Source organism: Rattus rattus, chromosome 6 (genome assembly GCF_011064425.1).
Source record: "Rattus rattus isolate New Zealand chromosome 6, Rrattus_CSIRO_v1, whole genome shotgun sequence".
Classification (NCBI taxonomy): domain Eukaryota; kingdom Metazoa; phylum Chordata; class Mammalia; order Rodentia; family Muridae; genus Rattus; species Rattus rattus.
The window spans coordinates 43,678,781-43,695,907 of NC_046159.1; the positions used below are offsets into that span (position 1 = coordinate 43,678,781).

At 37.7% G+C, this 17,127-nt stretch overlaps 1 protein-coding gene across 3 annotated transcripts in view; it reads right to left on the bottom strand.

Moving 5' to 3' along the window:
- The window catches only part of Chl1 (cell adhesion molecule L1 like), a 337,349-nt gene that overhangs the window by 305,618 nt on the left and 14,604 nt on the right, over positions 1 to 17,127 (bottom strand). For 2 of the 3 annotated variants that reach the window (XM_032906008.1, XM_032906006.1), the window contains exons 4-8: positions 13,183 to 13,305; positions 11,983 to 12,153; positions 11,059 to 11,106; positions 8,871 to 8,991; positions 2,977 to 3,161 (exon numbers count right to left, since the gene is read on the bottom strand). In XM_032906008.1, the coding sequence (XP_032761899.1) occupies positions 2,977 to 3,161; positions 8,871 to 8,991; positions 11,059 to 11,106; positions 11,983 to 12,153; positions 13,183 to 13,305 (648 nt within the window). The remainder of the gene's footprint in view (positions 1 to 2,976; positions 3,162 to 8,870; positions 8,992 to 11,058; positions 11,107 to 11,982; positions 12,154 to 13,182; positions 13,306 to 17,127) is intronic. The other variant, XM_032906007.1, reaches the window with a different exon arrangement.

Consider the following 17,127-nt stretch of genomic DNA (forward strand, 5'->3'; position numbering starts at 1 on the left):
GGCAGGTTTCTGCTTCCTGTGTAGCTTAGGATGGTCATGAACTGTTGATACCTCCTGCCTCCTCCTCCCAAGTGCTGCGAATACAGGTGTGCACTATCAGACCCAGATTATGTGGTGCTGGGGATTGAACCAAGGGTCTTATGCACATTAGGTAAGCATTCTACCAAGTTCTTGGAAATGAATTTATTAATTCAAAATAAGGTATGCATGCTATCAATGATTGGACCAAGTTTCTGCATGTGGCATTTAGATACTGCAGAGTACTTTGGATAATATTAAGGACTGCACAGGTGTGCAAAATGATTCATATTGTATTTCTGAAATTGAACAGCCTGCACTGATTCCAAAGTGGACAGCATAAAAAATGTTGGAGGGACATCGTTTTCTTTCTTTTCTTATCATTTGAGTGTCACTGACATACTGATGTCTGGAGTTGTGTTTTCTGTGACACTCATGCATTATTTTTCTTTATTTTTATTATTATTGCTGTTGCTGTTATTATTATTTTACAATACTGCACCCGTGGCAGACAACTTCAGAGAGTCAGTTCTCTCCTTTCATTTTTTTGTAGATTCCAAAGATGTAATTCAGGTTTGCTGAAAGCCCCTTTAGCCACTGGACCATTTACACTGGACCTTAGTTATTACTGTACATATAATAATCCATAGTGTAGATGCCCAGAAAATATGTTAATTTGAGTTGCATAGTATCTGGTTACATGTTTAGGCTATTTTAGTTTAAAGTACAAGTTCATGGCACTTGAGTGTCAAAATAGAGAAGAAAAATGACAGACCTGATAGATACAAACAGACCTGATACAAACTTGGCTTGTGCATAGCCGAACGGGATATTTTCACAATGGACTAGAAAATCAAAATACATGAGGGGACTGCTTTTCTGCCACATGACAGTCCTCATTTAATTTGGGTTTCTAAGTAAAAGAATGATGGGAAAAGGAAGATACAAGGACACAAAGAAAATATAATAAAGACAACTTGCCAGCTCCTGACAATTAGTGATCTTTATAGCTTCTGCTTTCACCCGTTAGGGAGACAAACACTTCTTGACGATGCTCACCTGTTCCCATGCAGGTGTGAGGAGAAGCTGAAACATGCTTTTGAGTGTATGTTTACTATTCTCTCACGAAAGGGAAGTGATTCAATATTCTTCTTAAAAATAATATTTACATCTTCAGTTCACTAATAGCTATTTTAAAAATAGTGGAGATAATTTGTTCAAGAAACCTCTATCCCTTTGGAAGCCTACAGTCAACATTTTAAGTTGCATAATTAATTTTTTCTGGTATAATATTTTTGCAGCATTTGCAATTCTTTTTGAAAGCTTTGGTCTTAATAGTCAAGAAAACCGAGGCCAGATTGTTAAAATATTCAGCTACCGTAGCAACGCAGCAGCCATCTGGAAGGGTTTTCTAACAGTCAGCAACTCGGCGTAGAAGCGGCTAATAATTATGTATATCTGGTTCAAGTGTGTGTGTGTGTGTGTGTGTGTGTGTACGCGCGCACGCGTATGTGCCTGAGAGGCACCAGGGGCTAGGGAAAATATCCCCTGCAAAACATGTAGCCAAGTTATAGATAAGTATCAAATAATATCTAAAATTATAGTCACATCTTTCAAACTTCTTTTCTAAATGTCTTTTTGAATAACTTATTGTCAGAGGATTATATTGTTATTGATAGATGTTGATGTTAATGTCTAACATTTCATTCTCTTCTATAAAGATTTGCTTTGTTGATCCAAACAAAATGAATTCCCCCCCTTTTTTTTTAATTTTCCTGTTCTCTCCTTAACTAAGAAAATAGTACAGCAAATAGTGAGAAATTGTGTTAACCCAGAGACTTGACTCAGTCAATTATGGAACATGTACTTGTGAGCGAAATTTGTATCTGGAATTCTTGTCTTTCCCCCTAATTAAAACAAAAGGCCACCATGGACATGCTCCTTGCACAAACTGAAGCTTTAACGGAGAAGGTTATCAGAATATTAATGGAGATCCTACAGCTCTAGTTCATGAACTGGCAGCCTGGGAGAGATGATCCTCCTGCCTAGGTAAGCCAACACAGCACTACATAAGTACAAAGGTACAAGATATTGACTACTGCATTTGTCTGAATGACAGAGTTACTTTAACCCCAGAGAGAAAGCCTGGTTGTGACCGGATCCTCAGGAAGGAGTCTGTATTAATAAAATTTACAGCAGGATCAAGCAATCTCAACTCCAGCACCGCAGCCACGGCCCGGATACTTAATTACTGTGAATGCTACTCATGAGAGTGACGTCATCATCACCAAATTTCTTAATGACACAAAAGCACAGAAAATCTTAATTGATCAAGAGTCTAGTGTTTATGGGCAGAAGATGAAAGTAATATATTTTGGTACTATTTGACAAAAAAAATAGTATTTGTGCCATATTGTTTCTTCATATTTCACCCTAAGTGATATAGTGATTGCAAAGGTACAGAAAAAAAAAAGACTAGAATAAGGAATAATATAAGACACTCATCTGACTCTGATCACAGACACAGACTGACTGGCAAGATTAGCAAGCACTCCTAACCTCCTCCCAACCTCCTTCCAAGGTTCTTGCAATAAGGTTTGGTTTCATGAACATGACCTTATTTACGAGCATCATGTGTGCACAGTAATAAAAATCATTCCACGCAATAAAACCTTACAGGAGGGTAGATTTAATGACTGTTTAAACTGGCCATGGAAGTACTGTATGTTTAGTGCCTTACATGAGCTCTCTTCTTGACATTTATGCCTTCTATATGGTTTTGGGAGATAAATGACAAGACTAATTAATTAAGTATAGTGTTATTCAGTGCTCACCCTACAACTAAAACTCCAAACTAATGATCAACTTTGACAAGTACATTGTTCAGGCTAAAGTCTGTAATGGTATGCACTTACTTTTCTCTCGAAAGTAAAAACTTAAGTCCTAATAGGGACATACCTTCTACTATGACGTGAAAATCATGACTGGCTTTCCCCAACAAATTGTTGGCTGTACAGCGATAATTTCCTCTGTCCTGGTAGGAGACATTTTCTATCTTCAATGTCTTTTCATGAATTTCAATAGTTGCTCTTCCCTTTGGTAATTCACTACCCAGTTTGCTCCACTCGATCTGTGGAGTTGGTCTGCAAGAAATATAATGAATACATAGATAAATAAATATCAATTATAAATAATCTCTCATAGTATAGCTATTATCGTGCTGACTTTACATAGTCACGAAGTTTTATCAGCCTTGCCAATGGACACACCGTCATGTGAAGCATCAAGGTTTAACACGTATGCTTCATGACAAGTTCCTTTCATGATATTCTCCCTAGGAATCTTGTCCTTTCTGTGAAGTAGGCTAACTCCACGTGATTGCTGAATCAATGAAGCTGCATGCAAAATGGATAACTGAAGTCCAGAGAAATAATATTACAAGGGATTTGTCAAGTGTGAAAATCTCCCCATGGAACAGCTCCCTTCCCTATGTGACTTTCAACAACAAGGCACAGCAGCCAGCAGAGGCAGGAAACAATTTCCTCCCCCTGGAGTCCTAATGAAGCCAATACTAGTGGCTTAGGAGTGGAGCCAAGTGTGTGGGCTGGATAGGGGAGCAGTTTTTTCATTCCAGGGCAGCTTGGAGTGCCCAGCACAGATCTTGCTTTCCTGCTCTGCGGGGAACAGAGGTGAGGAGACAAGAACCTGGAATCTCCCTAATTCCAGAGCATTAGGAAGAAAGGTTCACAAGATCAAAACAAAACAAAACAAAACAAAAAAAAAAAAAAAAGGAAAACAAAAGGCAGGGATAACCTTGCCACATGTCTTACAGTGAAGGAAAACAGAATCTAGGTTCAACATGTGAGGGAAAATCCCTTCTCATAAAAATGACTTCCCATGACTACTGTGACTTCGTAGTGTTGCTGATAAACAACTGTAAGTGGGCACAACATTTTTTTTTCCTCCGACACTTTAGAAAGTGCATAATTCTGGTATTTACTGTATTTCTGGTTTTCAGTCACTACTCCGAGAATGATCTAAGGGTAACCTGAATTATTATTATCGTTTTTATCACTATCAAATCTGATGCTCCAGGAAGCTAAGTAAATATGAATTATCAGAATCAAATTTACATTCTTTCTTAGTGGGTACTATTTGATTTCTGCTTTTCATAAGTGGCCATCCTTCCTAACTGCATGGTCTTGGGCTTGTAGTCAAGCTTTCTATTGGGCACCAAGTATGTGACAATTTTCAAAATGTATTATTATTTTGTGCTTATGAGCATTTTGTCTGCATGTATGTATGGGCACTACATGCGTATCTCATGGCCCTGGGGCCGGAAGAAGGCATTGGGTCCCCTAGTACTGGAGTTCCAGATGGTAGTGAACCACATGTGGGTGCTGGGTATTGAATCAGGTCATCTACAAGTGATATTAAACACTGGACTGTCATCTGCCCAGCCTCAGTAATTAAATTAATGTCTCCAATTATCTGTTTCTGTTATTTCAAATCACTTGTTCACACTGAAAATGAAAAAAAAAAAGCTCAGTTATTAGGAAACAATTACATTGGAAGTGAATATAAAGTTCTTTTTAACAAACATTTGCTATTTTCTCTCAAGGTCGAAAGGATTAACCTCAAAGATTTGTAACAACACCTTGCTTTTTGCCAAGCGCAGCACACATGGCAGACCTCCTTCAAACATGGTCACTACAGACAGACAGACAGACACATATGGAAGTGCATTGATTAGCTGTTGCCCTCTAAAGAGCATGCCATCAAGCAGGAGTTGGAATCTGAATCTCCTACCTGCTTGCTTTTTATACCATCTGTCAAAATGGCCATCTGCCAAGTGACAGGCTGCCCTGGGCCTCAGTTCCTCCCACACAGATTTCCCTGACTCTGTGCTTCAGCAATGCAAGCACCTCACGTTCCTCAATTTCCTCTTTTACTTCTGTTCATGAAAGAAATAATTTGTCTAACACTCTTCACTTCTTATAAACAGAGTGATTTAAATCAGACTAACACATTATCGTAAGTAGGGATGGCTTGTTCAGATAGTTTAATGTCTCCTTTACTCTGGAACATGTCTCTCTTTAAGGAGCACTTGCCCACAGAATCTGAACAATGACGGGTTGAAAGGAAATTGTGTTGTTTAATGATTTTTGTTTGTTTTCATAACTTTAAATACTTGTTTCAGTTCTTATGTGTGTAACTTCTCTACTGGTTCTGGTTTAAAAGGTAGGATCCATAGAAAGCATATATCCTTAAATTTACGATGAATTTGCTTTCATTCCACACACACAGTGTGAGTGGAAATGATTAAAACAGCATGTTCTCACTGTCAGAAAGATGGCAGGGATGTGAAGACATTTCTCGCCTAATGAGAGTCAAAATATCACTTAACTCCTCCCCATTTCCGGGGAATCTGTAAGCTCTAAGCTTTCAAACAAAGCTTCCCTGACTTAAATAATAGTGTCAACATTGGGGTGTGTGTGTGTGTGTGTACAGGGTTGTGTGTGGTAGGTGGGTGTATGTGCATAAAAACACAGGTCAGAGGAGGACATCGGGGCCTTGTCTTCTGCTCTCTCACTTGCTACTCATCTCCTCACCCCCACCACATCCCTGCCACTGCTAAGTGGGTTTGCATCTTTTCTGAGGTTTTCTCAGAACTCACTGAAGTCCTGAAGCTTGCATACAAAGCATTCTTAGCTAACAGCCCAAACATCTTTATTATCATTGTTTACTTAAATGTATGATTAATGCAACCACCTCAGAGCAGATAGAAACAAACTCCTCACTGTTTTCCCTGTTTAAATTGAAAGGGTCCATTTAGATAATAAAATGTTGATGGTATTACACTTAGAGGAGTTTAGGGTTTGGGCACAGATAGGGATGAATGGGCTTCAGGTTCCATTCAGCTCAGAAAAGTGCTTGTGCTTTTGTATGAGCTCTGTGGGCTTCATTTGCCTAAACTGCACATGGGAATATTTACAGCCAGGGAATGTTGGGAGGGAACTGAGTCAATGATGTACAGAATGACGTAATACTGATGTGTTGTAATGATAACAGAGTGCTACCACTATAATCAGTGATTTTTTTACTTTATAAATGTCCTTGAGAAATATGTGAAGTCCTTTCAAAACTCTTTTCAATAGTATTTTTGAGGATTCAGCAATGAAGATTCAAAGGAAGACCAGACCAAATGAATATTCTAACTCAAACCAATTATGAGGGGTGTGTGTGTGTGTGTGTGTGTGTGTGTGTGTGTGTGTGTATGTGCCTGAAATCTCTTCTTCTAACAGTGCACAGTACGTCAGGAATCTTTGTGTTGCAAAGAACAACTCTTGTGAATGTCAATTTTCTTTGTCCTGTGTGCCTTCCCCAACATTCTAGTCCCTACAAGGCCCATGGGGATATCTTTGTAGGTGGAGGGCACTCTGAACAGATGCCAGTCACCTCCAGAAGTAAATGACAGCATTGGCAGGAAATGACGGGCAAAGTCTCTCAAAGGTTTGACTGGCTTGAGGAGCTGACCTGAACAGTGACAAAGCCTGAAAGAATTTAATGTCCACCACTACAAATCCATGCTGACAGCAGGTGGTTAGTTATGAGTTACAGCAGATGGCAAGGCTTTGACCTTCTCATATAAACAAGAGAACAGGGCTAGAAGGAAGGCTTATGAGGGAAGAGCACATGCTCTGCTGGCAGATGACCTTGGTTAATCCTTAGAATCCCAACACTAAATTTCTCTTGCCTCCTCTTGTCTCGGTGAGCACTGCACACAGGAAGTGCACTGGCATACCTGCAGTCAAAATACTCGTACACATAAACTAACCATAAATCCTAGAAAAGCGCACGGAGGCCAAACTTTCTTCATAGAGGTCATATGACAATGTATTGAAATAATTTATCACTGAACATGGGTGATTTACAGGTGCTAAGCAACCTGGCTGAAAAGAGAAATGGGCAAAATATGGAAGTTGTACAATAATTAAAACCCTTCCTCTTCCTCACAATCTAATTTCAAACAAGTTATTTAAATTTTTCACTGAATTATGAACAAAGGTGGTTATTTATTTTTTTAAATTTCACTCTTAATTACTACTTAATACACCTCAAATTCTAGACAATTAAAAAGACTCCCATTACTTACAAAATATTGGCATCTCAAATGAATCATTTGGGAGATACAATGCCTTTCTGCAAAGCGTTACAGATGGGAGACTATCAAGTCAGCAGGGATTCTTATAGAAATAGTGAACTCTCGTCCGACCCTGGCCCCAGTTACATGAATGTACAAGTCACTCAGCAGAGGCAAGAATCTTCAAAGACGACAAAATATTAACCCTTAGGGTTTTTGTAGGAGAAGTGAAACAAGACTCTGCTGGTGGCGATGTGAGGAAGTGTCAATGGACCAGCTTTTGATGTGTGCTTCCCCTAAATCTCATCATCTGGACATTCTTTTGCACTACCAAGTATTTTGTTATAAAAACAGAGTGCTGAAGATATGTTTTCATTTATAATCTAAAGACTGTATCTGTATCATATTAATGCTGACTTCTCAACCAGCAGACATTTGATACTGAACTGTGGTATTGTTAAGTATTTCCAGTCTTGGTGTTCTGTAAACATTCCCTCTCTCCCTTTCTGATTGGTAGAACAAAAATATGATGGTCAATAGCAAAGAGAGGAAATAGAAGGTGAGACTTCTGGGAGGAGATAGGAACTCTGGGAAAAGTGTGATAGTGATTGTATGTTGGGAGATATGGGGGGATTTGCCTGGGAGATGAAGAAGAAGCAGGCAGAGGATAATGAAAGTTAACTAGAAACAAGTAAGGAAACTTAAAACAGAATAAATAGGTCAACAAGTTAAGAGCTACTTGATAACAAGTCTAACTGTAAAGTCTAGGCATTCATAATAAATATATCTCCATGTCATTATTCAGGAGCTGGTGGTTCCATACAATAGAGACCATTGGAAATTAAAAGGAGAGTAGTGTAAATGAATAGATTCTGATAAGGTTATCAGACCAACGAAATGCTGGAGCCCAAGAACTGAAAGTTTTTCCAGGAATCTGATGCTGGGACAAAGGAAAGAGGCCAATCAGAGGGGAAACATGTGTTCTTTGGAAAGAGATTTCACACAGTTCTAACAACTCCTCATAACCTTACTGGATGAGACTGAAGTCCAGGCAAGGATTGATGAGGCAAATGTATGTGGAACCACACCTTGCCGGGATTTCGTCACCGTGCACATCCTTGGACCTCCACTTAAACTTTAATCTTACTTCAGTATCAGAAAACCAACCTCGGAGGGGTTTCCAGATCATTTTATTCCTCTGCCCAATATGAACATGTTGAATAATTTCTTTTCCAGATTTCTTTTTTAAATTTGACTTTTTTAGGGGATGGCTTATTGACCCTAGGTGGCTGGACCTCGCTTGGGGCATAGACTGTAACCTCGTATAGTCCTATAACAGTGGAGCTAGAACCCTAGAAAACAGGGTGGCACAAAAGAGTAGAGAAGAAAGAAAAGCATGGCTTACAGTAGATGAGTGGTTACTCAGGCACATCTTTAAGGACAGCAGTAGACCACCCACTTCACTGAGGTTTGCCTTGGTCCCTCCACTCCCGATGCCACAATGAAGACAAGAGCCTATAACTCAATTTCAATTGTAACCTTAATTTGGTATAAGGAAGTAAAAATGGATTTCTCCAGAGAAACACGAATGATGTTTATATCTTTTAAAAAAATGGTAAACTAGGAGCATGCATGCAGGAAAATCTCGACTTCTCAGTCTTTAAAACACTAGATGGGATAACGATTGGGCAGAGACCAAGGTACTCACAGGCCCTCTGCAAAACACTCAAGCAACAAGGTATCCCCTTTGAGTACAGTCTTTGAGGATGCACTGCCAATTTGAGCAGGAGGCAACAGTAGCTTGGGTTTCCTTTGCTTGATGGAATTTGCTGAAAAAGAAAAGGAAGAGTCAATGCAATAAAGGTTATAAAATTTCAATGGTACCAGGTCATTCTTAAAGCATGACTTCCCATCATTTTGTGTATGTATTCTGGTGTGTTTCTTCAACAGACTTCTCTCATCCAAGGAAGCATGTGTGCCTCAGTTTCTTTATCAATGTTTTTAAATGGGTGTATACACCTGTGCCTTTTCAGAACTTGAAGCTTTACTCAAGACGATTTCATGAACATAACCTCAAGTTAACTGATAGTCTGACTTTGCATTCTAATGTTTTACCATACCTGTGCCATTTTTTGATGATTATATGTCTATTTAATTTATTGATCAAAGTATTAGATAGGATTCCTTCTAAAAATACAGCTTCCTTCCTTGGGTACTTTATTTAATTCAAACCAAGGAAACTTATAGTAGGTATCAGGCAGCCATGAATTTATTTAGCATTTCAGTAAATTTCCTCTAGTCTCAGATCCTTAAGGATACCTAATGTTTGAGAAATGATTCATAATATGTCCAAGTTTGGAAAGCATAGATTGTAAAATTTCATTTATTCTTTTAATAGTAATTCTAAAATATAACAGCAAATTAAGACACTAAATTAAAACTGTATTTTGATTTCATTTCCAAATACAAACATAAACTATTTTTCAAATACAGTGCCAACGTGACTTTATCTTTTTATAAAGTAAAACAAATTTCTGACTTCTATTATCAGAAGAGAGGAGTATAAAATACAGAAGGTCATGTGCAGTTTGTCTTGTATTTTTTTGATGTTTATATATTAGAAATTATTTTTGAATATATACTGTATTATACAGCCATGCCCATTTGATATATATATACATATATATATATATATATATTCTTATAGAAAATGATGTTGGGAATGAGACAGCATATATGAGATGTCCCCCAAGTGGAGTGCTTCATTCACTTCTGATGAGATTGTCAGTATATTAGAAATTTAAGTGAAGCCCCTAGTCCACATAATGTAAGGAGCATTTATTTCATTTGACTGTGGCTTGCAATATAGAAAATAAGTTCACTATGTAATTCAGGTTAAAACTCAAGTGTCATAGATAAAATGTGATTCTTATGTCTGTTTCATAGAAAAAAATGAATAAAATTTAAAGGGTTAAAAATTGGAGATATACTAAAAACTGCATTGTTTCTCAGTGAGATTGCACAGTGGTTTATAAACTGTTCTGGCAAGTCTTGCAAGTAAAAAAATGATTCATTTAACTCTCTTAAACCCGGAGTTTCTCTACTTTTCTTGTTATTAACCATTTATTTTCTCTTTCCTTATGCAAAGCTACCAATCTTCTGTGCTATGTGTGAACTATTAAAAAAATCAAAGTAATACACCATTACATACTGACACTTATAGCTATATGTAAAACTATAGGTAGATATTGATATGTTAATTATATGCATATTCAATAGGAGGAGAAGTTCTTGGTCTTTTGAAGGTTCATTTCCCCAGTGTACGGGAATGCCAGGGGGTTGAGGTGGGAGTGGGTGGGTGAGAGTGGGAGCTCCTCATAGAAGCAGAAGGGCAGAGAGGACATGGGAAAGGGGGTAAAGGGGCTAACATTTGAAATATAAATACACAAAATATCCAATAAAAAGATAAAAACCCTATACACAAAATTATATATGCTTACATATAATTAACATATATTATTTATATATTATATTTATATATAATATAATTGTATATGATTAATATATTCATATATATTATACTATACCAAAATATATGTTTTATATATATTTGATAAATATATATACTTTTATATATACGTTAATGAGATATAATTGTATATTACATTTAAAGATCACATATACACATAAATATATACACATACATACAAACATCCACATATCCCTTTGCATAAACTCTAAAAGACTGGAGATCATAAAACTTTCTGTGCTAAAGTGTTACTTGACAGAAATACTGGCATTCTTTCCAATAATTACTCTAGTAATTATAAAATGAGATGACTATGATTGACTAAAAGTAAAACTATATGCCCAAATGCTACGTATGGCCAACTTACCCTGGTTACTAATTTCTGTGGATGAACTTGAATCATTAGCATGCTTTACTGAAATAAAAAAGATGGAAGAAACTAATACAAACATAATGGTAGATGCTGACATCAATAAAGTATGAAAACTCATGTATTTTTGGAAAAATTACAACATGAAGTACAGCCATGCCCATTTGATATAAATGTATATATGTATATATGACATATATGTATATATATGTAGTGAAAAGGCAAGTGAATACACGATTTCAGTCTACTGAAAGGCTTCATAAAGTAGACCCCAAACATCATATGCACACGAAACAATGGAACAAATTCGACAATGAAATGGTCATGCCAACCTTCTATTCTACCAGTGTCAATTACTCAGCCTGGGAGCTGCTGGGATTATCCTTTGACTTTGAATCTTACCACTTCATCTCTCACTAATTACTCCTTCCCTTTTGGGAACCCAGACATTCATTTACAGCATCAACTAGGAAACAGAAAATCAATTCAGATAACTTTGCCAATTTGGGAAGGACAAAGAAAAAGCTCGATGTGATTAAAAAAAAAAAAGAATATAAATGGTGATTATCTTTTGACTCAATTTTTGTCTCTTTCATTTTCAGCCTGCTGATTTATCCAAGGTCACGGTGACCTCATGCCCAAGATGTGCTTTAGGCTCACCGAAAATGAGTAGATCCCGCAGACATGAAATGAAACACATTTGTACTGTGAATTGAGATTTGATTTTCTGGCTGCCAGAGACAGAGCTACTGTGGATCTGCAGCTGCAGATGTCTAGATCATCTGTATGAAGTCTCTGGAGTTAAGCGAAACAATGACAGAAAATACCAAGCAGCTTTTAATGGCTTCACAAAGAAGAATGAAATTATACACAGATTTGCATTCAGCATGACTGAAGGAAGAATAAATTATTTGGACTTACAACTGTTCACAGTTAGTTTCATTGGCATTTTTTGTACAATCGTTCTTAATTTTGGAAACGCAGCGAAGCAGCAGTAATCATTCCGACTGTCTTTTTCTTCCACATTTGCAAAGTAAAGATCTCCTTTCTGGCTCATGTACACTCGTTCGTCTTGTTCAATGTGTTCTAATTCTGCAAGGGGGAAAAAAACACAACTTGTCACTGAAATGGGCTGCTCCTTCTCATGGTGCTGCATCAGTTTATTACATTTCTATTTCTTTCATATGATTTGTACTGCGATGCATCCTGTCTGCTCTTCCTGCCATGGGCAACCAAACAGAAAAAAAAAATCCCACCACCACCAACAAAAAACAATGAACTTCTTGGGAGGCTGCGTATCTCACAGACAGAGTGCCCGTCTGGTATTTCATCTCTTCCTAGCAACTGGTTTCTTGGTTTGCTTTGGCTTATCTAAAAACTGTTCAGTTCATATACCAATTACTACTCTTATTTTCTATCGATGATTTTTTTTATTGAAACTGGGCTCCTCAAAATTGATGCCTGCACCATTGATCAGCCTGCATTGGGAGCAGCTATGTAATTCTAGGATGAGTGAAAACTTTGTATTTTGTCTGCAGCCAAGAGCAGCTTCACCCACTCTCTTCTAGAAGCTGCACAAATATGATTTTCTTATGTAGTGCAATGAGAAAACACCTGGAGGGCAGTGGAGAAACAGGTGATGGAACAGGCTTTTCAAGAAGAGACTTCATGTTAGGAATCACCAAAGCAAGAAGAGTAAACACAAAGACTAACACTGAACACATTGTAGGTCATTTTTTTAGTAGGAAGAATTAGACTATAACAGTTAATACTAAACCAACAATACAACTCAAGTTACTTCAATTCTGGCCTAGCCTGTGTTCCAAAGGTAAAGACTGCAGAGGGCAGGGTTTTGCAGGCATGATCTATATGACTATTCCCCTCCCCTTCAAATACTGCAAAGTCAAGAGACATGTTGATATTCCAGTGCCTTCACATACACACTCCAGTTTATACATAGGAATAAGAGTTGAATCTCAAATGTATACAATGTTGAAGTCTACTTGATTCTACAGGATAATCAATCATATATGAATGATTGCTTTCATTGGTTTCACTCTGTCATATACACAGTTCGTGGCATCAAAGTGATCTTGATTGATGGAGCAGAATACTACTTACCAATATTCATCCAATAGATGTGTAAAGGTGGGTGGCCTTTGGGAGGGTTGCAGGGTAGGACAATGGAATCCCCTTCTTCTACATCAATGGGTTCAATTTTTTCTTTTGGGAATTTTGGAACACCTGATAAAACGATCACCGTAAAACATTCACCTTTGACATAACTTTAATATGTTCTATGTTACTAATAATTAATGACATTTCTCTTGTTATTAAAGAAAAAAACTAAAACAAAAATGAGCAACTAGGAAACTGAGCATCCCATGGTATTGTTCTCACATCAACCCTACAGAAGAAAATGCTATTAAGAATCTGGCATGACGAAGCTGCCTGAGCCCCTTACTTGCATCTTCCCTCTTCCCATCTCCCAGGATCCCACAGATTTCTTTCCAATCTTCCTCTCCCAACTCATTGCCTTGTTTTAGACTGTAGCACCAGAAGGCACGCCCTGCTAACCCGAGGGCCACTCATCTCAGAGCAGCACGTAGGCTGAAGGCAGAGCCATACTCCCCTACTACTCCTGAGATCCAGTTCCAAAGTTTCATCTCCAGCTCTGTAGTAAGCTACTTGCTTTGGCTTTCCTTTTCTTTCTGATCCCATCCCCAAGGAATCACAATACCTTCTTCTCTGATCTTACTTCTCCAAATCCACCCAGTACCCCAACCCCCAACACCAACAGGCATTCCCTGTGCATATAACACCTGAGCAGGCCAGAGAACAGGCAACACATCGTACTCTGATAATCCAGGGAGTAAACAGAAAAGAAGAAACTAAATACATATCCAACTAAAACAAATTCAGAAATCAGCTAGCCTATAATCATTCTAAACCTACATGCCTAGACACCAGCATAAAAACACTATCACTACCAACTGAAGCAACAGGTCTCCAGTAGAGCCCAGCTATCCTGCCACAGAAGGCCTTGGAAATTCCAACGAAGCTGAAACACAAGTAAAAGACCTTAAAACGAACTACGTGATAGAGATTCTTATAGAGAAAATTAGTAAGTCCCTTGAAGAAATCTAGGAAAACACAAAATGTGAGGATATGAATAAACTAATTCTTTAAAGAAAGCCAGAGAAAAACAATCCTGGAGGAAATGAATAAATGAATAAATCACTTAAAGAAATAAAGAGAACAGCAGCATCAACAAAGCAAAAAAAAAAAAAAAAAAAAACCCCAAAAAAAACCAAAAAAAAAAAAACACAATTCACAAGCAAACGGTTGAACAAAATTAATAAAGCCAAGAAAGAGGAGGCAGAAAAAATTGTATGGGTCAGGGGGAATAAGGAGAATCTCAGGAGAACAAAGCCATCTGAATCAATTAATCAATGTTCATATTCGATCAGAGAGACTTCAGCAGGAAGGACAGGGGCTACAGTGTTCTGCACCTGGTTCTCTGTGTATAATATACCTATGATTTTATGACAGTCTTCACTGTGAGAACGAGTAGGTCCCTTGTGCCTGCACTAGGAACGCTCTTACTACCTGTTGTGTTGCAGTGTCCAGATTTTATATGATAGCTTTTCCTTTATCTTGTTGTGCTTTATTTTGTCATGTTTGGTTGTTATCTATTAGCCGTCTGCTTTTCTTTTTAGTCTTTTTCTAAAAAGAGAGAAAGGTTGTGGATCTGGGAGAGGAGGGAAGATTGAGGAACTAGGGGGAGTAGAGGGATGGAAAACTGTAATCAGGATACATTGTACGTGAAAATAATTTGCATTCACTAAAGCAAAAAAAATCTGGCATGAGTTTTTGTATATTTTCAAGATATTCCATGAACACATTAGTTGGTTCATTGGCTAAGCCTGACAACCTGAGTTCATTCCCTGGAACACATCTGGTTGAAGGAGAAGACTGATTCCTCAAGTTGTTCTCTCATGTCTGTACTTGGGCTTTGATACAGACACAAACACACATACACACACACACACACACACACACACACACACACACACAGAGTAAATCATTAAAAGATATTTCTGAACCAAAATATTGCTGCTGTGTGCTGTGAATGTTTCTCTGAGGTACAGTGCAAACCACAGGATTTGTTCAGTTTATTTCCCACAGACATGAAATCATCTTCTTCCAAACACTGTGATTCCTTATGTTAGTTTAATGTTTCCTTTCTCTGGCTTTATTGCTAACTCAGTGAATATGATTGGCAAATACCCTATTCAGGTTACTACTATACTGAACAACCAAATAAATATAGCCAGTAACACACGACACAACGGGAAACAGACAATGAAGAGCATATTTGATCACTCTAAGTTGCAAAGAGAACTTCCTCCTTGGGATCACTCCATCAAGTATAATTTTTAATGAAGTGGAAACAGCAGTGGAAAGGGAGGTTGCCAATATCTCATTCTGTTGTCTCCTCCTCACACAGGAATCAGTTCCCCAAGGAGCAAGTATAGAAAGAATGCAAGTCAGAACTGCAAGGAGTGGAAGGCAACATCAGGGTTTCAAACTCATATAAAATTTACATATATGAATATTCAAAATGTATTCTGCCTTAACATTATATAGCTGCCATCCATTTCTTCTGAGAAATTTTCAAACTTGCCCTGTTGAATCACACAAGTTCTGATTCAGGATGATTCATAAGAGATTACTATATTTTTTGAAAAGAGAAGTCTCTTTCTTTTTAATCTCAATTTTACACATGTCTGGGCCAGTCTCTACAAAATTTATATTGAGAACTTCTGTCCATTTTCTCTGTATTTATCATGTAGCCCTTTGGCCCCTGTCCCACCCTCAGGCTTCAGGGCAAATTTACTGGCTTTTTATTGTAGCCAGGTTCCAGCTGTTTACAATGAATTGGTGTTTGTATAAGTTTAAGGACTTTTCCAAGCTAAGCATTTCACGGTAAGTGAACTGTTACAGGACCGCAGCAGCAGTGCAGGGCAGCTTCAATGTCTTTATCCTTTCAGCCATTGGTGGTTCCCTCTGGGTCATCGCATTTATGTGATATTTGTTGACCTTGGCTGGATGTACGAATTGTAGTCATCCTTGAATCCTGCATTTTTTCTACAGGTATCATGACATTCCTACACAGAGAGGAAGGTGGTTTAATACCTTCACTGTTAGCCATGCCAAGGATAAAATAATATGCCAGCTAATGCCCTGGCATTAATTGATAGGAAGTACTCCTTACCCATATGCAAAATTAATATATGTGTTATGTACTCACACCTCCAAATTCAGTTATTTATTGCCAGACAGAGAACCAGTGTACACCAGTGTGGAAAGTTAGCAGTGTGCTTGGATTTTGATGAATGTTGACACTCAGAGCCAAAGGAAAACATGGGAAGAGAAGCACACATTGGAAAGATGAGGGGGTATAAGATTCTCTATCTAATATTCAAAGAACGCAGTGTTTAACATGGGTACCCAGCTTGCTTGAAAGTAGAAAATTAATAAGATATATGAATCATTAGTTGAAAATCTGCTCCCTCAAAGCATGTACACAAGTGTAATGATTCAGACAGATAATACAACCAGTGAAGAACTAGCTTCCTTACATTAATTAAGTCTACATTATGAAATCCCATTTCCCAAACTGTAAACATGTAGTTAGTTCAGTGGACATCTAGTCCATCCATAATATAAAAGAAACAAAAATTATAAGTCTACCAAGCCCTTAAACACACACTGTAAATCTTCAGAAGAATTTGTAACCGATGAAACGAGTATCAGGAAACAGGGAAGCTTATCTATTTCCTAATTTAAGGTCTCAGAGGAATATTAGAGGAGAACTTAATTAACCGGGATTGTGTGATTATTATTTGCTGACCTTGAAGCTTCTAGTCTTCTCTATGGAAGAACAAGAACATTTTTACACTTATAGTAGATGTTCTCTTTTGCTTTACATTGCTGTGAAAACACGAATTAAAGCAATTTGGGGAATAGAGAGTTTATTGGGCTTATACATTCAGGTCACAA